This window comes from Pan paniscus, chromosome 17, assembly GCF_029289425.2.
Source record: "Pan paniscus chromosome 17, NHGRI_mPanPan1-v2.0_pri, whole genome shotgun sequence".
Classification (NCBI taxonomy): domain Eukaryota; kingdom Metazoa; phylum Chordata; class Mammalia; order Primates; family Hominidae; genus Pan; species Pan paniscus.
Window position 1 is genome coordinate 26,817,328 of NC_073266.2, and position 23,125 is coordinate 26,840,452.

General features: G+C 44.2%; 1 protein-coding gene across 3 annotated transcripts in view; it reads left to right on the forward strand.

The window, feature by feature from the left end:
• The window catches only part of LOC129394612 (nuclear pore complex-interacting protein family member B8-like), an 84,574-nt gene that overhangs the window by 48,326 nt on the left and 13,123 nt on the right, over positions 1-23,125 (forward strand). Inside the window, exons 1-5 of one of the 3 annotated variants that reach the window (XM_055102552.2) lie at positions 1-2,068; positions 2,220-2,377; positions 12,031-12,177; positions 16,640-16,786; positions 21,249-21,395. The exon at positions 1-2,068 is cut by the window's left edge and continues 48,326 nt beyond it. In XM_055102552.2, the coding sequence (XP_054958527.1) occupies positions 2,258-2,377; positions 12,031-12,177; positions 16,640-16,786; positions 21,249-21,395 (561 nt within the window). In that variant the 5' untranslated portion in view covers positions 1-2,068; positions 2,220-2,257. Of the gene's footprint in view, positions 2,378-12,030; positions 12,178-16,639; positions 16,787-21,248; positions 21,396-23,125 lie in introns of all 3 variants that reach the window. The other 2 variants (XM_063597176.1, XM_063597175.1) reach the window with 2 other exon arrangements.

Below are 23,125 nucleotides of genomic sequence, written 5' to 3' on the forward strand. Positions count from 1 at the left end.
AGTTTGAAAACACTTGATCAAAACAGAATCACAGGTCACTATTAAAAGAGTATTAATTTAACCAGAGACTTCCAAAGCAATACAGAAACTTACATGGATATAAAAACCTCAACCCTTTTGAAGGTCAGATTTGCTAAGTGATCAAAAGGGGTACTTGAATTGAATCGACACAGGAAGAGTGTGTACAGGGTTATGAGTGTAGGCAGATGGTTACTTTGGTCATATCTCCATTTGCCACCTGATTACACATGAGAATGGCATCTTTACTCACCAGAAAGCCAGTATTATAGGAGGTGTAGGAGGCATTCTTGGACTTGAGACAAGAACATTGTTGTGTAGAAATTTCATTGACTGTGTTAAAATTATTCTCCATGGGCTGGAGAACACATAACATGGCCTTTAGAATGAGACGGGCATTGATTGGATGCAAGGTCTCCACACTTACTAGCTGTGTGACATTGGACAGAGTGCTTCATCATTCCGAGACTCAGTTTTTGAAGGAAAAACAACTAACTATCTTGCAAGCTTGCTAGCAGGTTTAAGTGTAATAATGTGTGGGAATGACTGCACCATGACTAACACGTAGTGACAGCTTAATTAATGTTAACCCTTATCATTATCATATAAGAATGTGAGTTACATAAGAGAGGAATCCTGTCAGTTCGTTCTCTGCTGTGTCCCCAAGACCATGAATCATGGCTGGCATGTAGTAGGCATTTAATAATATATGTTCAACAAGTATTTGGCAGTCTTGGAGGGCAGAAAAGGAGGTGGGGAAGATTTTTAAATAACATTGTTTAAAAAGTCACATTGTCCTACAATACCGATTTTTCTTGCATATTTAGGAAATTGAGGGTTTTTTCCTAAAACATGCGGACATATGGGAAATAGGATGCAACATTTGCACTAATGTTTCAGACACAGTTAGAGGTTTCCAAGAGATTTTGCGCTGGGGAGGCTGCTTGCTACAAGCTCCCAAAGCTCTGGGAGGCCATAGTATTCATTCCTCCCTCAGCAGAAGCGGTGAGGCAAGAAGCTCTGGGGAGCACCCAGCCTTGGACTTTTAGCATAGTGTGTCAGGTCTTCATAGTTTGGGCCCAGGGCACAGAGAAGTCACAGCTCTCTGGCATCCTGTGACCTTTACCCTCTTTGCCAAGGGAAAATGTGGCCCACCAAAGCAAGAAACTTGAGGGCATGGGTCACCCCAGCCCTGGCATCTGCCCAGAGCCCGAGAAGGAAGGAACAATGATCCTCCAGCTACCTCACGGGGCTGGCACAGGTGACCACTGCCCTGGCGTCACCCAGCTGTGTCCGGCAGCCTGAACCCCATCTGTGGGGATGTGAGGAGGAAAATACAAAAGTCCTTAGGTGAACACTGAGAAGGCAAATGCAGCAGAAACCTCCAGGCCAGAACTACCCAGTCTTGGACCTATGGTGGAGATAGAGCATAGCTGGCGATCATGTGTACTTACACTCTAAGGTCACCTGGTTGCACTATGGCCTCATCTGTGGCTCTGAAAATGAAGATTTGGAAGGAGATCATCACAGCTAATGTTTAACAAGCCCCTCCTGTGTGCCAAATCATTCACCCCTCACCACAACTGAATGAGCTAAGGATTCTCATTATATATAGTTTATGGAGAGGGAAGTGCAGACATAAAGAGGTGAATTATCTTACCCAGATCACACAGCTGATAAGTGGTGGAGGCAGAATAGAATCTAAACAGTGTGGCTCCGGAGCCCACATGCATTGATTCGACAAGTGTTTATTGAGCACCTGCCACGGACAAGGCCTTGTGTGATTAAATAGTGTTATAATTAGTAATACAAAAATGAGAAATCACTAATGCTTTTTAGACTTAACATTTTCTTTTTTTGTAGGTTTCAGGCACAGAACTGTATATCCAATAATAGTGAAATGGATCCCATTAATTATGACAGAAATGATGATACATTTAAATGACTTGGATGTTTTATAGGTATGATCTCGTGAAACCTTGAGAGAAACTGAATGACGAATGAAACTATTGTTCCTGTTTCACACAGAAGAAAACTGAGGTTAAAAGGGGTAAAGTAATTTTGCATGGCATGAAGTAGAAACTCAAAGTACAGGAATTTGAACTTGGTTCTGTCCTTTTCTGAAGCCCTTGACCACTATAGACTCAAACATCACCTTGTTTTTCCACTCATTCAACACTTTTTTTAAAATTATCTAATAGGTTGGCACTCATCACGAGCTTCTGTTCTCATTCTGCAAATGGTGAAGCTCTCTATTGTCCTGACCCCACAGTTCCTGTCCCATGACCAGGGCCAGCTCACCAAGGAGCTGCAGCAGCACGTAAAGTCAGTGACATGCCCATGCGAGTACCTGAGGAAGGTGAGTGAGTGCAGACAGATGGGGCCTGGTGCCCTTGAGCAGTTCCCGGGTCTCAGCTGCCACACATCTCATAGCGGGTGATGCTGGGGGAAGCTTACGCAGTCACAGTACTGGCTTCTTCCTCTTTTTCTTTCCATACAAGTGGCTTAGGGATGGGGTAGAGTAGTTGACTTATTTGGACGAAAACCACTATCTTCTGTCAGAAACTCAAAAGGAATCATTGCTGGCATGGTAACCTAAAGAAAAACAACCAGACAAGTGCCCAACGACACTTAAAAAGGTTATTTATTATCTTGCCAAGTTTAGGCTGGGCATGGTGACTCATGCCTGTAATCCCAGCATTTTGGGAGGCTGAGGCTGGTGGATCACCTGAGGCCAGGACTTTGAGACCAGCCTGACCAATATGGCAAAACCTCGTCCCTACTAAAAATACAAAAATTAGCCGGGCATGGTGGTGTGAGCCTGTAGTCCCAGCTACTCAGGAGGCTGAGACAGGAGAATTGCTTAGATTCAGGCGGTGGAGGTTTTAGTGGGCCGAGATCACGCCATTGCACTCCAGACTGTGCGACAGAGCGAGACTCTGTCAAAAAAAAAAAAATTATCCTGCAAAATTTGAAAAGGAAATTCAAATCAACAGCTTCTAAACTACTTTTTAACATGACTCATAATAAGAAATACATTCTATAGTACATATATATGTTCTATAATTTTGAATAAAAGAATTAACCACATCACGTTTATTTTACAACATGTAATACATATTTTTTATTCTCCTTCATTTGTTTTGAATGCTCTGTACAGTCTACAAAAAGTCCAATAGTAATAATTAAATTAGTCATTAAGTTGAACATTATCTTGTCTTTTAAAATGATAATCTCAAAAATGATCTTTTATTTTTGAGATTTATATAGATACACACACACACACACACACACACACACACACACATATATATATAGAGAGAGAGAGAGACAGAGTTTCACTCTGTCACCCAGGCTGGAGTGCAATGGCACAATCTTGGCTCACTGCAACCTCCGTCTCCCGGGTTCAAGCAATTCCTCTGCCTCAGCCTCTGAGTAGCTGGGACTACAGGTGTGCGCCATCATGCCCAGCTAATTTTTGTATTCTTAGTAGAGATGGGGTTTCACCATATTGGCCAGGCTCGTGTCAACTCCTGACCTCGTAATCTGCCCACCGTGGCCTCCCAAAGTGCTGGGACTATAGGTGTGAGCCGCTGCACCCGGTCCAAGATAAAATTATTTTAACAATATACTATGAAGAGAAAAACACTGGCTATGAAAGAATATGCATAGTTTTACCCCGTTTAAAAATAAAGATTGAAAGAATACATATGCAAGTAAGTTTATTTTTATTTTTGGTAATACTTTACTGCATTGTCTGAATATTGACAATCAGTATGCATTATGAAGCTACATGGCTAACATTGAGTACTCACTGTGTGTGCCAGGCCCTGGGTTCAATGCTCTACATGCACTTATATTTCATTTAATTCTCTCTGCAACCTGAGATGGTATAGCCACCTCATTTTACAGAGTTGAAACTGAGGCTCAGAGACTGAAAGTTAAGCCTGAGGTTACAGTCAATAAGAGGCAGAGCTGGAACTGAAACCTACGTGTGTCTGACCACCAGTTCATGTTCTGACGGCAGGCTAGTCTGCATCACAGAGTGTGGGGTAGATGGTGCATGCCTGCTAGGATGGGCTAGGTATCACTGTAGGTAACAAACAGCCCCAAACGATGGAAATGTACACCACTGAAGGCTCTTTTCCTGCCCATGCTGCACATCCTCCATGGCTCTCCTGTGCCCTGTGCCCCACATGCCCTCATCCTGCCACGAGAATAAAGGAGCAGCCTCCATATGGGAGCTGTCAGCTGCTCTAAGAGATGAAGGAGAGGGTGGCCAGTCTCAATGGCTCCCAACTCTTTTGCCTCAAGGTGACACGCTTCACTTCCACTCACATCTCTTGGGTCAGAGCAAATCCCATGGGTACATCCACTTTCAAGTGGCCCAGGAGAGAACCTGAAATACTCGGTGGACTCCATTAAGGCCGTCATATGGTGTCAGCCTGCATGGGAGACTGTGGAGGGGCAGAGGAGGAGAGTGGGGAACTGATGGGAAATGACAGGAGGACTAAGTCACCGCAGATTTGCTTTATCCTCAGCCAGGTGGAGTTTGTCCCGGAGCTGCACAAAATCATCACCAGCATGATGAAACGGAGTAGACTTCAGAAAAAGCAGTTTGGTCAGATGTAATCAGCAGTGAACTCAGAATCAACTGAGTGACATTGAGTCAGTAAATCTCTGACTGCCTCAGTTACCCCAGATGATAGTTTTGAGGATGGGAACATTGAGAGAGTTGATTTGGAAGGATATCAAGAGTAAAAATTCCAACATTTTAGTTCCTTTAAGTTAAATCCAGGCACTATTTTTCCTGCAAGTCTCCTGTTCCTTTCAGATTGCACAGGTGAGAGTGCTCAGATTAGGGCTGGAGGTTGTAAACTATTGCTCCCACACTGACAGTGCCCCCGTGTCGTGCATGTATTCTGTGCGTTTTCCTGTGCTAAACACTCTCCCAAAACATCGTGGGGCCTGATTCTTCCTCTTTGTTCCAATGGCCCTGGGTGACTCAAGTGCCCATTCAATGACCAGGACACAGAGGTCTTAGAGAGATGCTCCATGAGGCCCCAGGTGCGAGCCTGTACCCTGCCGGAGCATGAGGCAAGGGACAGGGCATCGTCTGTGGGGATAGTGGGGGTAGTGGGGGTAGTGTTCAGCCAGGCTTGGTGACTCTACTTGCTCACCAGACGATCCTACACCTGCCACCTCTGATGGATCCACTGCCTCTGTGCCTGCCTGTACTGCTGATGCTCCAGTGGATAACCCAGCATCCCAGCCTAGGCCCAAAGCCACCGAAGATGGACCTGCCCCCTGGGGACCCAGGAGTCCTACCACTCAGGTGTCCCCAGGAGTGCCCAGACCCTCATTCTTATCCAGGACCTAGGAGCCCTACCCCTGGCCTTCCCTCATCAGCCGTAAATGATGATTTACTGCTGTTACCACCATCACTGCCTTCAGTGACCAAGGGCCTTCCAAGGTGCCAGCTCTGGAATGAAAGATGCCCTTGGGAGGTGATGACACTCAGGTACACGGGTGCTCAACAGATTGCTTCCTCCTATCCTCAGACGGTCTTTGCATGCATGCAGCCATTGGCACTCCCATTGTATGGAAGGAAACCAGCCCAGGGTCACACAGCTGGTCAGCAGCAACATAGCTGGTCTCAAATCTAAGGTGCCTGGCCATGCCTCCATGAGGGACTGCCTGCAAGGGAGGTTGATCCTGGCTTTGGGGAGCCTTTCCTGGGCTGCACGAATAACCTTCATTGTTCGAGACCCCAAACTCTGCTCACATCTTCCTTTCCCTGTCTCTGCTTGGGCTATGATCACGGTGACTCTAGCAACCCTTCATGGACATTATAGTACTCTCTGCCATTCACTTTTGGTCTAATCTGACTTCAACCCCCACTTACTTGGTCTCTCCTTTTACAACCAACACAACCGAAATCTAGGGCTTCTTTTTTTTTTTTTTTTTGAGACAGAGTCTCATTCCATTCTGTCACCCAGGCTGGAGTGCAATGGTACGATCTCGGCTCACTGCAACCTCCGCTTCCCGGGTTCAAGGGATTGTCCTGCCTCAGCCTCCTGAGTAGCTGGGATTACAGGCGTGTGCCACCATGCCTGGCTAATTTTTGTATTTTTAGTAGAGACGGGGTTTCACCATGTTGGTCAGGCTGGTCTCGAACTCCTAACCTCGTGATCCGCCTGCCTCAGCCTCCCAAAGTGCTGGGATTACAGGCGTGAGCCACCATGCCCAGCCAAATCTAGGGCTGGAACATGGCTGCAGCATATAAATAGAATTGAATTCCATAGTTTTGTTAATCCTGTTTTTTGTTTGTTTGTAGTTGTTGCTGTTTTTGAGACAGAGTCTCGCTCTGTCGCCTAGGCTGGAGTGCAGTGGTGCAATCTCGGCTCACTGCAGACTCTGCCTCCCGGGTTCAAACTATTCTCCTGCCTCAGCCTCCCAAGTAGGTGGGACTAAGGCGCCCACCACCACACCCGGCTAATTTTTGTATTTTATTAGAGACAGGGTTTCACCATATTGGCCAGGCTGGTCTGGAACTCCTGACCTTGTGATCCGCCCACCTCGGCCTCCCAAAGTGCTGGGATTACAGGCGTGAGCCACCAGACCCAGCCCCTGTTTTGTTTTTGTTTTGCTTGTTTCTTAGGGTTGTTTTTCTATTTATGGTAAAGGCATTGGCTTTCCATTTGTAGCATCAATAGAATATTTCCTGTTTACAATAACCTTATGTCATAGTAAATGGTAAAGGGATTTAAAGCAGTGGTTTTCAGCTGCCAGAGGCCTGAGTGAGTTTGGGCACACTCTGTGTGATCGGGCAGAAGGCCTGTGGGAAGTTTAGCTGAGGACAGGGCCAGGAAAGGTGATGGACAGTGGGGGTCTGTCCTGGTCACCAGGCCCCTGGGTCCTGCCCACCTGCTTGGAGCTCCCCACCCATCACACATGATGCTGCCAAGCCCTCTGGGTATTGTGGGCAAATGCCTTAGGAGAGAAGCTGATGAACTTTGTTTCTTGAAATGCACAGATTCCTTGGACATCCCTGAGAGGTCAATCATGAAAGTCAACTTGGTTTTCTCCCCGTCTTTTGGGTTCAGAATTTAAAGTCCACACACACAGGCAGTAAGATGATATAGATAAGGACATCATCACTCGGTTTCGGATGTTAAAATGTCTAGGTGGGTTAGGGGTGATTTGAGATCACACAACCTTGTGCCACAAACAGGAATTCCCAGGCCAGAGGGAGACATTTTATTGCCATGTTATGATCTCATCATTGAGTTGGAAGGCAATCTTGTTTCATTTTGGATTCTTATGTTTATGTCTTATAAGGGCACTTTGAATTTCCAAGCAAATAATAATTTTGAATTAGCTTTTAATCATTGACTTCTAGCACAGTTATATGATCAGAAACATGCTGTGTGATTTGATTGCTCTCAAATATATTGAGATTTGCTGGAACAAAATAAGTCAGGTTAATTTTTGTAAATGTATCATGCATGCTTAAAATGAATGTATCTACATTTGTTCCTGAGATACAGGTTGATGGACGGATGGCTACATGGATGTGATGGAGATGGTTTACTATCGGGACCTTCCGCATCCTGCTGATGTTTTGTTGCTTAGGATATGAATGGCTGAGCGGAGGCTGTAAAACCTGGCACTCTGCTTGGGTATGAGGTTCTTCCTGCCATCCTGCCATCATTTGTTTTTTATGTTTTGTCACCAAAAGTGACCTTGAGGAACCCTGGGAGCTCAGGAAGGAAGGAGCGCCCAGAAGCAGGGACAGGGAGCTGGTTGGGGAGGACCAGAAATCAGGTTTGTGAAGGTTCCAGAGAGGACCTGTCCTTGCGAGGAGTGTGGGAGACTGAGATGGGGGAGGGGTCATTGGAATGATGCGGGCGCTACTTGGCATTGTCCATTGTGAGGCACCACCGGGGTCATCAGGGATTGGTGGAGAGGGAGTATAAAGCTCCAGGGTTGCTAAGGGAGGGCCCAGACTGAAGAAGGTTTGGTGGATAGCAGAACCTTTTTGTCTCCCTCTAATTGCTCCTAAGCCTCACGCTCCCTTGCCCCGCGTGTCCTGTTGCTTCCCTGATCTTCTCCGTGACCTGTAGCTAAACCTTCCACCAGTGCTTGAGAACTTAATTTGAACCGGATCCTTTCCCAGACCCCTTTCTTCTTCTCTCCTCCTCCTCCACCTCCACCAGGTGCCCAACAGCCCCCTTCTCCTCCTTTCCCTTCCCTTACTTCCCCCCTTCCCCTCCCCCTCCCCTCCCCCTCCCCTCCCCCTCCCCAACTCAGATCCGGCCCTGGTCCCCGTCCCCTTCCCTCCCCACTGCCCTAAGCCACCTCCACCTCTGTCCTGGCCGCCTCAGGGCGCCCTGAAAGGACCAGGACATGTGGCTGCGCTTTTGGCTCCTCCTTTGGCTCCTGCTGGGATTTATCAGCCATCAGCCCACCCCTGTGAGTAGACTCTGGACCCGCGGGGTTTCTTCCTTTTTACTGGGCTGTGTCACGTGGCATGAAATTACACAGCTCAGGCCTGTAATCCCACCACTTTAGGGGGCCGAGGTGGGCAGATCACTTGAGTCCAGGAGTTGAAGACTAGCCAGGGCATCATAGCGAAACCCCATCTCTACAAAAAATTCCAAAAAAGATTAGTTGGGCCTGGTGGTGCGTACCTGTTATCCCAGTTACTGGAGAGGCTGAGGTGGGAGGATCGCTTGGGCCCAGGAGCTGGACGTTGCAGTGAGCCGAGATGGCCCCGCTGCACTCTTGTCTCTAACAAACAAAATGGACCAAAACAAAGCGAAATGTCATTTGATTTGTGTCATCTGGTTTGATGACTTTTTTTTTTTTTTTTTTTTTTTTTTTTTTTTTTTTTTTTTTTAGACAGAGTCTCACTCTGTCACCCAGGCTGGAGTGCAGTGGCAAGATCTCGGCTCACTGCAACCTCCGCTTCCGGGGTTCAAGCAATTGTCCTGCCTCAGCCTCCTGAGTAGCTCAGATTACAACGCCTGGCTAATTTTTGTATTTTTAGTAGATCACCACGCCTGGCTAATTTTTGTATTTTTAGTAGAGACGGGGTTTCACCATGTTCGCCAGGATAGTCTCCATCTCTTGACCTCGTGATCTGCCTGCCTCGGCCTCCCAGTGCTGGGATTACAGGCATGAACCACCGCGCCTGGCCAAAATATATAACCTTAAGTGTAAGTTTACTAACTTTGGAAAGTACATACACCAGCATAAACCAACCCCCTTTCAAGATCTGCATTATTTTATTTATTTATTTATTTTTTTGAGACAGTTTCTCCCTTGTTGCACAGGCTGGAGTGCAATGGGGCAATATCAGCTCACCACAACCTCTGCTTCCCAGGTTCGAGCGATTCTCCTGCCTCAGCCTCCCGAGTGGCTGGGATTACAGACATGTGCCACCACTCCCAGCTAATTTTGTATTTTTAGTAGAGATAGGGTTTCTCCATGTTGGTCAGGCTGGTTTTGAACTCCCGACCTCAGGTGATCCGCCCACCTTGGCCTCCCAAAGTTTTGGGATTACAGGCATGAACCACCATGCCCAGCCAAGATCTACACTATTATGTCACCCCAGAAAGTGAACTCTCACTCTTCCCAGCCAGTCTCTTTCTTAGCATAGGTTAGCTTGCTTATTCTGGAATTTCGCGTATACAGATGCATGCCATGCCATAGGTACTCTTTTGGGTCTGCTTTATTCTGCTCAACACCATGTTTCTGAAATCATTATCATTGTTGTATGGTTCTGTAACTCCATCATTTCCATTTCAGACTCAGCATATGCTGAGTTCAACCTGTTGAAGGGTTGTCTCTGTTTAATTCACCATCTTGAAAGAAACATTTAAAATTGAGATGTTTTCAAGAATACATAGTTAAATCCTGAGGAATCCATGTAGAAATGTTATCACAAGCTGTCTGAACTTACTCAGGGGAAGTCTTCATCTTCACTCACATAAGAGTCTAATGGAATTAATATCAACAATCTTAGAGAAATCTCACACTATTCATGCCATTTTCATGATCTCCACCTTGGTAATTTTTTTTTTTTTTTTTTTTTTTTGGAGACAGAGTCTCGCTCTGTCACCCAGGCTGAAGTGCAGTGGTCCGATATCGACTCACTGCAACCTCTGCCTCCCGGGTTCAAGTGATTCTTCTGCCTCAGCCTCCCAAGTAGCTGGAACTATAGGCACGTGCCACCATGCCCTGCTAATTTTTTGTAATTTTAGTAGAGATGGGTTTCACCGTGTTAGCTAGGATGGTCTCAATCTCCTGATCTCGTGGTCCACCCACCTCGGCTTCCCAAAGTGCTGGGATTGCAGGCGTGAGCCACCATGCCCGGCCCACCTGGTTAATTTTTAAGCACTAAAATTTGATACTTATTTGTGAATGAAGTAATCTCTTCATTGTATTTTTTTTTTTTACTTATGCTGAGCTTTAAATGACAAAGATTCATACAATCCAAGAGAGAAGTATTATTTAGAGGGATTCTTTTACCATGTGATATATAATAAATGCATCCAATGTTATACATCAATTTAAAAAACAAGTAAATAACTTTAAAGAAAAGATAACTACTGGCCAGGTGCAGTGGCTCACACCTGTATTCCCAGCACTTTGGGAGGCCGAGGCAGGTGGATCATGAGGTCAGGAGTTGGAGACCAGCCTGGCCAAGATGGTGAAACCCTGTTTCTACTAAAAATACAAAAATTAGCCGAGTGCGGTGGCGGGCGCCTGTAATCCCAGTTACTCAGTAGCTGAGGCAGGAGAATCGCTTGAACCCGGGAGGCGGAGGTTGCAGTGAGCTGAGATCATGCCACTGCAATCTAGCCTGGGTGACAGAGCAAGACTTTGTCTCAAAACAAAAAGAAAAGATAATTACTTTATACTTAGCTTGTCTTACCCATGAGGGACGGGCTGCATGTGGCCCAGGACAGTTTTGAATGCAGTTCAACACAAATTTGTAAACTTTCTTAAAACATTAGGAGATTTTGGCCAGGTACAGTGGCTCATGCCTGTAATCCCAGCACTTTGGGAGGCTGAGGCAGGCAGATTACCTGAGGTCAGGAGTTCGAGACCACCCTGGCCAACATGGCAAAACCCCATCTCCACAAAAAATACAAAAATTTGCTGAGTGCATTGTCAGGCACCCGTACTCCCAGCTACTCAGGAGGCTGAGGCAGGAGAATCACTTGAACCTGAGAGGCAGAGGTTGCAGTGAGCCGAGAGCACACCACTGCACTCCAGCCTGGGTGACAGAGTGAGACCCCATCTCAAAAACAAAACACCAAACAAAAACAAAAACAAAAAAAATGGCTGGGCACGGTGGCTCACACCTGTAATCCCAGCACTTTGGGAGGCCGAGGCAGGCAGATCGCCTGTCAGGAGTTCAAGGCCAGACTGGCCAACATGGTGAAACCTCATCTCTACTAAAAATACAAAAATTAGTCGGGCATGGTGGCAGAGACCTGTAATCTCAGCTACTTGGGAGGCTGAGGGAGGAGAATGGCTTGAGCCCAGGAGCTGGAGGTTGCAGTGAGCCAAGATTGCACCACTGCACTCCAGCCTGGGCGACTGAGTGGAGCAGAACTCTGTCTCCCAAAAAAAAAAAAAAAAAAAAGAGTTTTTTTTTTAGATCATCAGCTCTTGTTAGTGTTAGTGTATGTTATGTGTGGCTCAAGACAACTTTGCTTCTTTTAATATAGGCAGGGAAGTCAAAAGATTGGATATCCCTGCTTTATACCAAGAAAGACAACACCCCACATTTGCAATGCCTAAAAACACTACCAGCCATCTGAAAAACATGAGACTTCTAACTTCTGTTCTTTTTTGTATCAGTGGAATCCCACGGTGATATCTGAGGGATGTGGTTACCTTTTGGAGGAGGTGGACGGTTTCTAAGGATGATTCTTTCTGAGTGAAATATTGTCGGTGTCATTGACCTTTTCATTATTTCAACTATTATTATTCCAGGTTATCAATGATCTGGCTGAGTATCGTCATCGTGAGACTGACTTTGGTGGAAGTCCTTGGATAATTGGAAGTCCTTGGATAATTAACATTATTGAGTTTCTGAGACATTACACGTTTACCATTCTCTTCTGCACAAATTACCTTTGTGTGAGTATCCTAACTTTCTGTAGAGGTATACTTGTAATCACAAATAAGAATAAATTATATAAAACAATTCACATTTCTGGACTTCATTATGAATATGTGGTTTTACCCAAAAAATCAGGGGAATGATTTATTAGCATAAGAATTATGAAAATATCTGCCATTTACATTATGAAAATTAAATAGGTCAGTGTTTGTTTAATAGAATGTCAACAGAGCTTTTGGTCAAAAATAAGTTTTTTTTAACCTTTGTGCTATTTATCACAAATGGAGTATGAGGTTTCGTCACTTAAATAGGAAATTCTTTCAAAACTCTTCTGCTTTATAGTTCTATCGTATGGGTGGAAGGAAAGCTTCCAATGTCCTCTCTGAAGATTCACTGCAGAAATGAGCTGACAACAGACAGCTTAACAGGAAAAGAAAAACATAGAGCAGGCATAAACATGGGAACCAGCTGAAAAATGGGACTGCTAGAAGGGCCAGATGGTTGATGCTTAAAGAGCACCCTCTTCTGAGGGGAGAGGGAGATAGATGGAGATGTAGGCCATTTAGAGGGGCAGCAAATGATTTTTTGGGGAAATGAAAGAGGCCAAGGAACAAACAATTGGCCTGAGACAAAGTTCCTCCGAGGTCATAGGGACGAGGTGACAAACTGCCGGAAGGTGAAGGGCAGAACTGCACTGCGTCTCGTGATGCAGAGAAAGCCCCAGAGAATCTCTTAGAACTGCCCTCCAAGAGAATCAATGAAAAGTGTGTCTGGGCAGGGTAATTTTGAATGACATCATTCAAAGTGCATGTTCCCACTTGCAACTGAGAGAGATCAGTATGTCAAAAGTCTGTACTTGGTAAGAATTTGGCTGCTAAGTTGTGCCATAATTTGTCTTTTGAGCCTTTTTTCCTTTGGGTAAGTTGAGCTCTACATTTTGTCTTGCCATTCATGACAGTAAAAATGTGGTTGTCTGGGGGCTGAACCTCCTTCTGAACAATGATCCAAGATAAAAGTACTAATACCACAATGCTTTTTTATATTCAAGGGAAGAGGAAGTATGTTTCAGTTTTACCGCCTAGATAATTACACGTCATTTGGCACTGCCTTTCAAGATATGTAGAAAACAGAAAATACATGAGTTATGAAGATATCTAGACAAATTTAACATTCTCTATGCCACTTAGTCCTGAACAGAGAATTTTCGGTATACATTGGAGGAAGCTTTTTTTTTTTTTTCTTTTCTCACCCCCGAGACGAGTCTCCCTCTGTTGCCCAGGTTGGAGTATAATGGCGTGATCTCGGCTCACTGCAACCTCCACCTCCTGGCTTCAAGCGATTCCCCTACCTCAGCCTCTCAAGTAGCTGGGGATTACAAGCGTGAGCCACCACGTGAGCCAGGGGAAGTTTTTAAATTTACCACTTTTTAACAATTCCATTTAGGAAAGTTCAGTTGAGCTGTTGGACTTGGACAACTTCACACCTCTCATCTTTGTCCTTGTCATCTAGTCATCTATACCATTAGCTCCTAAGCAGGGACATCATGGGTGCCATGAAGCATTCATGCGTGATGGCATTTCTTTGCTTGTCATTTCTTCATGTGTTTGACATTTCTCCTAGCTCCAAACTGGGCCAGCTACCTTTCCTATGAAATCTAGCAGTAGCTGTGGGATTGACATGGTTGCTCTTTTCATCTTTTTAGATTACCCATTGCTTCTCTCGAAATCCTAGTACATGATTTTTTTTTTTTATCCTATGTGCAGAAATCAGGAAAAAACAAATTCTACAAAGAATTTGAAAGATATTATTTCAGGCCAAGTGTGGTGGCTCATGCCTGTAATCCCAGCACTTTGGGAGGCTGAGGCAGGTGGATCACTTGAGGTCAGGAGTTCAAGACCAGATGGGCCAACATGGTGAAACCCCATCTCTACTAAAAAGACAAAAATTAGCCAGGCACGGTAGCAGGCACCTGTAATCCCAGCTACTTGGGAGGCCGAGGCACAAGAATCGCTTGAATCTGGGAGGTGGAGGTTGCCGTGAGCCAAGGTAGTGCCACTGCACTTCAGCATGGTTGAGAGTGACACTCCATCTCAAGAAAAAAGTCATTTCAATGACTACCTCAGGAGATTCATAGGTATCTGACCCACATCTGAGATGGGATTTGCATTGCATTTTAGCTATGATGAGAACAAAGATTTAATATCTTAGAAGATTAAAAGCATACTGTGATAATATGGAAATCTTGGTGGGAATTCAGTCATTAGTGAGAATGTTTTGCGTTAAGTTCAAACCAGCCTCAATGAAGCTGATGTGAGGGAAGGGAAAGTGAACTCTGAGTAGAGCAGGGACAGAAGGAAGATGCTCCAGTGCAGATCAGGAAGGAGCAGGGGGTGAAATGTTACAAATTCTAGAACTCAGAGAGCTGAAGGTAATTACTTCCTTTTCAAGTTGTGAAACATGTTAACCTGTGGTAAAATACTTATAAGATGATAATTACCATCTAACCGTGTTGAAGTGTACAGTTCAGTTGTGTGAAGTATATTCATGTCTTTTTTTTTTTTTTTTTTTGAGACAGAGTCTCGCTCTGTCACCCAGGCTGAAGTGCAGTGGTGCGATCTCAGCTCACTGCAACCTCTGCCTCCCGGGTTCAAGTGATTCTTCTGCCTCAGCCTCCCAAGTAGCTGGAACTATAGGCACGTGCCACCATGCCCTGCTAATTTTTTGTAATTTTAGTAGAGATGGGTTTCACCGTGTTAGCTAGGATGGTCTCAATCTCCTGATCTCGTGGTCCACCCACCTCGGCTTCCCAAAATGCTGGGATTGCAGGCATGAGCCACCATGCCCGGCCCACCTGGTTAATTTTTAAGCACTAAAATTTGATACTTATTTGTGAATGAAGTAATCTCTTCATTGTATTTTTTTTTTTTTTACTTATGCTGAGCTTTAAATGACAAAGATTCATATAATCCAAGAGAGAAGTATTATTTAGAGGGATTCTTTTACCATGTGATATATAATAAATGCATCCAATGTTATACATCAATTTAAAAAACAAGTAAATAACTTTAAAGAAAAGATAACTACTGGCCAGGTGCAGTGGCTCACACCTGTATTCCCAGCACTTTGGGAGGCCGAGGCAGGTGGATCATGAGGTCAGGAGTTGGAGACCAGCCTGGCCAAGATGGTGAAACCCTGTTTCTACTAAAAATACAAAAATTAGCCGAGTGCGGTGGCGGGCGCCTGTAATCCCAGTTACTCAGTAGCTGAGGCAGGAGAATCGCTTGAACCCGGGAGGCGGAGGTTGCAGTGAGCTGAGATCATGCCACTGCAATCTAGCCTGGGTGACAGAGCAAGACTTTGTCTCAAAACAAAAAGAAAAGATAATTACTTTATACTTAGCTTGTCTTACCCATGAGGGACGGGCTGCATGTGGCCCAGGACAGTTTTGAATGCAGTTCAACACAAATTTGTAAACTTTCTTAAAACATTAGGAGATTTTGGCCAGGTACAGTGGCTCATGCCTGTAATCCCAGCACTTTGGGAGGCTGAGGCAGGCAGATTACCTGAGGTCAGGAGTTCGAGACCACCCTGGCCAACATGGCAAAACCCCATCTCCACAAAAAATACAAAAATTTGCTGAGTGCATTGTCAGGCACCCGTACTCCCAGCTACTCAGGAGGCTGAGGCAGGAGAATCACTTGAACCTGAGAGGCAGAGGTTGCAGTGAGCCGAGAGCACACCACTGCACTCCAGCCTGGGTGACAGAGTGAGACCCCATCTCAAAAACAAAACACCAAACAAAAACAAAAACAAAAAAAATGGCTGGGCACGGTGGCTCACACCTGTAATCCCAGCACTTTGGGAGGCCGAGGCAGGCAGATCGCCTGTCAGGAGTTCAAGGCCAGACTGGCCAACATGGTGAAACCTCATCTCTACTAAAAATACAAAAATTAGTCAGGCATGGTGGCAGAGACCTGTAATCTCAGCTACTTGGGAGGCTGAGGGAGGAGAATGGCTTGAGCCCAGGAGCTGGAGGTTGCAGTGAGCCAAGATTGCACCACTGCACTCCAGCCTGGGCGACTGAGTGGAGCAGAACTCTGTCTCCCAAAAAAAAAAAAAAAAAAAAGAGTTTTTTTTTTAGATCATCAGCTCTTGTTAGTGTTAGTGTATGTTATGTGTGGCTCAAGACAACTTTGCTTCTTTTAATATAGGCAGGGAAGTCAAAAGATTGGATATCCCTGCTTTATACCAAGAAAGACAACACCCCACATTTGCAATGCCTAAAAACACTACCAGCCATCTGAAAAACATGAGACTTCTAACTTCTGTTCTTTTTTGTATCAGTGGAATCCCACGGTGATATCTGAGGGATGTGGTTACCTTTTGGAGGAGGTGGACGGTTTCTAAGGATGATTCTTTCTGAGTGAAATATTGTCGGTGTCATTGACCTTTTCATTATTTCAACTATTATTATTCCAGGTTATCAATGATCTGGCTGAGTATCGTCATCGTGAGACTGACTTTGGTGGAAGTCCTTGGATAATTGGAAGTCCTTGGATAATTAACATTATTGAGTTTCTGAGACATTACACGTTTACCATTCTCTTCTGCACAAATTACCTTTGTGTGAGTATCCTAACTTTCTGTAGAGGTATACTTGTAATCACAAATAAGAATAAATTATATAAAACAATTCACATTTCTGGACTTCATTATGAATATGTGGTTTTACCCAAAAAATCAGGGGAATGATTTATTAGCATAAGAATTATGAAAATATCTGCCATTTACATTATGAAAATTAAATAGGTCAGTGTTTGTTTAATAGAATGTCAACAGAGCTTTTGGTCAAAAATAAGTTTTTTTTAACCTTTGTGCTATTTATCACAAATGGAGTATGAGGTTTCGTCACTTAAATAGGAAATTCTTTCAAAACTCTTCTGCTTTATAGTTCTATCGTATGGGTGGAAGGAAAGCTTCCAATGTCCTCTCTGAAGATTCACTGCAGAAATGAGCTGACAACAGACAGCTTAACAGGAAAAGAAAAACATAGAGCAGGCATAAACATGGGAACCAGCTGAAAAATGGGACTGCTAGAAGGGCCAGATGGTTGATGCTTAAAGAGCACCCTCTTCTGAGGGGAGAGGGAGATAGATGGAGATGTAGGCCATTTAGAGGGGCAGCAAATGATTTTTTGGGGAAATGAAAGAGGCCAAGGAACAAACAATTGGCCTGAGACAAAGTTCCTCCGAGGTCATAGGGACGAGGTGACAAACTGCCGGAAGGTGAAGGGCAGAACTGCACTGCGTCTCGTGATGCAGAGAAAGCCCCAGAGAATCTCTTAGAACTGCCCTCCAAGAGAATCAATGAAAAGTGTGTCTGGGCAGGGTAATTTTGAATGACATCATTCAAAGTGCATGTTCCCACTTGCAACTGAGAGAGATCAGTATGTCAAAAGTCTGTACTTGGTAAGAATTTGGCTGCTAAGTTGTGCCATAATTTGTCTTTTGAGCCTTTTTTCCTTTGGGTAAGTTGAGCTCTACATTTTGTCTTGCCATTCATGACAGTAAAAATGTGGTTGTCTGGGGGCTGAACCTCCTTCTGAACAATGATCCAAGATAAAAGTACTAATACCACAATGCTTTTTTATATTCAAGGGAAGAGGAAGTATGTTTCAGTTTTACCGCCTAGATAATTACACGTCATTTGGCACTGCCTTTCAAGATATGTAGAAAACAGAAAATACATGAGTTATGAAGATATCTAGACAAATTTAACATTCTCTATGCCACTTAGTCCTGAACAGAGAATTTTCGGTATACATTGGAGGAAGCTTTTTTTTTTTTTTCTTTTCTCACCCCCGAGACGAGTCTCCCTCTGTTGCCCAGGTTGGAGTATAATGGCGTGATCTCGGCTCACTGCAACCTCCACCTCCTGGCTTCAAGCGATTCCCCTACCTCAGCCTCTCAAGTAGCTGGGGATTACAAGCGTGAGCCACCACGTGAGCCAGGGGAAGTTTTTAAATTTACCACTTTTTAACAATTCCATTTAGGAAAGTTCAGTTGAGCTGTTGGACTTGGACAACTTCACACCTCTCATCTTTGTCCTTGTCATCTAGTCATCTATACCATTAGCTCCTAAGCAGGGACATCATGGGTGCCATGAAGCATTCATGCGTGATGGCATTTCTTTGCTTGTCATTTCTTCATGTGTTTGACATTTCTCCTAGCTCCAAACTGGGCCAGCTACCTTTCCTATGAAATCTAGCAGTAGCTGTGGGATTGACATGGTTGCTCTTTTCATCTTTTTAGATTACCCATTGCTTCTCTCGAAATCCTAGTACATGATTTTTTTTTTTTATCCTATGTGCAGAAATCAGGAAAAAACAAATTCTACAAAGAATTTGAAAGATATTATTTCAGGCCAAGTGTGGTGGCTCATGCCTGTAATCCCAGCACTTTGGGAGGCTGAGGCAGGTGGATCACTTGAGGTCAGGAGTTCAAGACCAGATGGGCCAACATGGTGAAACCCCATCTCTACTAAAAAGACAAAAATTAGCCAGGCACGGTAGCAGGCACCTGTAATCCCAGCTACTTGGGAGGCCGAGGCACAAGAATCGCTTGAATCTGGGAGGTGGAGGTTGCCGTGAGCCAAGGTAGTGCCACTGCACTTCAGCATGGTTGAGAGTGACACTCCATCTCAAGAAAAAAGTCATTTCAATGACTACCTCAGGAGATTCATAGGTATCTGACCCACATCTGAGATGGGATTTGCATTGCATTTTAGCTATGATGAGAACAAAGATTTAATATCTTAGAAGATTAAAAGCATACTGTGATAATATGGAAATCTTGGTGGGAATTCAGTCATTAGTGAGAATGTTTTGCGTTAAGTTCAAACCAGCCTCAATGAAGCTGATGTGAGGGAAGGGAAAGTGAACTCTGAGTAGAGCAGGGACAGAAGGAAGATGCTCCAGTGCAGATCAGGAAGGAGCAGGGGGTGAAATGTTACAAATTCTAGAACTCAGAGAGCTGAAGGTAATTACTTCCTTTTCAAGTTGTGAAACATGTTAACCTGTGGTAAAATACTTATAAGATGATAATTACCATCTAACCGTGTTGAAGTGTACAGTTCAGTTGTGTGAAGTATATTCATGTCTTTTTTTTTTTTTTTTTTTGAGACAGAGTCTCGCTCTGTCACCCAGGCTGAAGTGCAGTGGTGCGATCTCAGCTCACTGCAACCTCTGCCTCCCGGGTTCAAGTGATTCTTCTGCCTCAGCCTCCCAAGTAGCTGGAACTATAGGCACGTGCCACCATGCCCTGCTAATTTTTTGTAATTTTAGTAGAGATGGGTTTCACCGTGTTAGCTAGGATGGTCTCAATCTCCTGATCTCGTGGTCCACCCACCTCGGCTTCCCAAAATGCTGGGATTGCAGGCATGAGCCACCATGCCCGGCCCACCTGGTTAATTTTTAAGCACTAAAATTTGATACTTATTTGTGAATGAAGTAATCTCTTCATTGTATTTTTTTTTTTTTTACTTATGCTGAGCTTTAAATGACAAAGATTCATATAATCCAAGAGAGAAGTATTATTTAGAGGGATTCTTTTACCATGTGATATATAATAAATGCATCCAATGTTATACATCAATTTAAAAAACAAGTAAATAACTTTAAAGAAAAGATAACTACTGGCCAGGTGCAGTGGCTCACACCTGTATTCCCAGCACTTTGGGAGGCCGAGGCAGGTGGATCATGAGGTCAGGAGTTGGAGACCAGCCTGGCCAAGATGGTGAAACCCTGTTTCTACTAAAAATACAAAAATTAGCCGAGTGCGGTGGCGGGCGCCTGTAATCCCAGTTACTCAGTAGCTGAGGCAGGAGAATCGCTTGAACCCGGGAGGCGGAGGTTGCAGTGAGCTGAGATCATGCCACTGCAATCTAGCCTGGGTGACAGAGCAAGACTTTGTCTCAAAACAAAAAGAAAAGATAATTACTTTATACTTAGCTTGTCTTACCCATGAGGGACGGGCTGCATGTGGCCCAGGACAGTTTTGAATGCAGTTCAACACAAATTTGTAAACTTTCTTAAAACATTAGGAGATTTTGGCCAGGTACAGTGGCTCATGCCTGTAATCCCAGCACTTTGGGAGGCTGAGGCAGGCAGATTACCTGAGGTCAGGAGTTCGAGACCACCCTGGCCAACATGGCAAAACCCCATCTCCACAAAAAATACAAAAATTTGCTGAGTGCATTGTCAGGCACCCGTACTCCCAGCTACTCAGGAGGCTGAGGCAGGAGAATCACTTGAACCTGAGAGGCAGAGGTTGCAGTGAGCCGAGAGCACACCACTGCACTCCAGCCTGGGTGACAGAGTGAGACCCCATCTCAAAAACAAAACACCAAACAAAAACAAAAACAAAAAAAATGGCTGGGCACGGTGGCTCACACCTGTAATCCCAGCACTTTGGGAGGCCGAGGCAGGCAGATCGCCTGTCAGGAGTTCAAGGCCAGACTGGCCAACATGGTGAAACCTCATCTCTACTAAAAATACAAAAATTAGTCAGGCATGGTGGCAGAGACCTGTAATCTCAGCTACTTGGGAGGCTGAGGGAGGAGAATGGCTTGAGCCCAGGAGCTGGAGGTTGCAGTGAGCCAAGATTGCACCACTGCACTCCAGCCTGGGCGACTGAGTGGAGCAGAACTCTGTCTCCCAAAAAAAAAAAAAAAAAAAAGAGTTTTTTTTTTAGATCATCAGCTCTTGTTAGTGTTAGTGTATGTTATGTGTGGCTCAAGACAACTTTGCTTCTTTTAATATAGGCAGGGAAGTCAAAAGATTGGATATCCCTGCTTTATACCAAGAAAGACAACACCCCACATTTGCAATGCCTAAAAACACTACCAGCCATCTGAAAAACATGAGACTTCTAACTTCTGTTCTTTTTTGTATCAGTGGAATCCCACGGTGATATCTGAGGGATGTGGTTACCTTTTGGAGGAGGTGGACGGTTTCTAAGGATGATTCTTTCTGAGTGAAATATTGTCGGTGTCATTGACCTTTTCATTATTTCAACTATTATTATTCCAGGTTATCAATGATCTGGCTGAGTATCGTCATCGTGAGACTGACTTTGGTGGAAGTCCTTGGATAATTGGAAGTCCTTGGATAATTAACATTATTGAGTTTCTGAGACATTACACGTTTACCATTCTCTTCTGCACAAATTACCTTTGTGTGAGTATCCTAACTTTCTGTAGAGGTATACTTGTAATCACAAATAAGAATAAATTATATAAAACAATTCACATTTCTGGACTTCATTATGAATATGTGGTTTTACCCAAAAAATCAGGGGAATGATTTATTAGCATAAGAATTATGAAAATATCTGCCATTTACATTATGAAAATTAAATAGGTCAGTGTTTGTTTAATAGAATGTCAACAGAGCTTTTGGTCAAAAATAAGTTTTTTTTAACCTTTGTGCTATTTATCACAAATGGAGTATGAGGTTTCGTCACTTAAATAGGAAATTCTTTCAAAACTCTTCTGCTTTATAGTTCTATCGTATGGGTGGAAGGAAAGCTTCCAATGTCCTCTCTGAAGATTCACTGCAGAAATGAGCTGACAACAGACAGCTTAACAGGAAAAGAAAAACATAGAGCAGGCATAAACATGGGAACCAGCTGAAAAATGGGACTGCTAGAAGGGCCAGATGGTTGATGCTTAAAGAGCACCCTCTTCTGAGGGGAGAGGGAGATAGATGGAGATGTAGGCCATTTAGAGGGGCAGCAAATGATTTTTTGGGGAAATGAAAGAGGCCAAGGAACAAACAATTGGCCTGAGACAAAGTTCCTCCGAGGTCATAGGGACGAGGTGACAAACTGCCGGAAGGTGAAGGGCAGAACTGCACTGCGTCTCGTGATGCAGAGAAAGCCCCAGAGAATCTCTTAGAACTGCCCTCCAAGAGAATCAATGAAAAGTGTGTCTGGGCAGGGTAATTTTGAATGACATCATTCAAAGTGCATGTTCCCACTTGCAACTGAGAGAGATCAGTATGTCAAAAGTCTGTACTTGGTAAGAATTTGGCTGCTAAGTTGTGCCATAATTTGTCTTTTGAGCCTTTTTTCCTTTGGGTAAGTTGAGCTCTACATTTTGTCTTGCCATTCATGACAGTAAAAATGTGGTTGTCTGGGGGCTGAACCTCCTTCTGAACAATGATCCAAGATAAAAGTACTAATACCACAATGCTTTTTTATATTCAAGGGAAGAGGAAGTATGTTTCAGTTTTACCGCCTAGATAATTACACGTCATTTGGCACTGCCTTTCAAGATATGTAGAAAACAGAAAATACATGAGTTATGAAGATATCTAGACAAATTTAACATTCTCTATGCCACTTAGTCCTGAACAGAGAATTTTCGGTATACATTGGAGGAAGCTTTTTTTTTTTTTTCTTTTCTCACCCCCGAGACGAGTCTCCCTCTGTTGCCCAGGTTGGAGTATAATGGCGTGATCTCGGCTCACTGCAACCTCCACCTCCTGGCTTCAAGCGATTCCCCTACCTCAGCCTCTCAAGTAGCTGGGGATTACAAGCGTGAGCCACCACGTGAGCCAGGGGAAGTTTTTAAATTTACCACTTTTTAACAATTCCATTTAGGAAAGTTCAGTTGAGCTGTTGGACTTGGACAACTTCACACCTCTCATCTTTGTCCTTGTCATCTAGTCATCTATACCATTAGCTCCTAAGCAGGGACATCATGGGTGCCATGAAGCATTCATGCGTGATGGCATTTCTTTGCTTGTCATTTCTTCATGTGTTTGACATTTCTCCTAGCTCCAAACTGGGCCAGCTACCTTTCCTATGAAATCTAGCAGTAGCTGTGGGATTGACATGGTTGCTCTTTTCATCTTTTTAGATTACCCATTGCTTCTCTCGAAATCCTAGTACATGATTTTTTTTT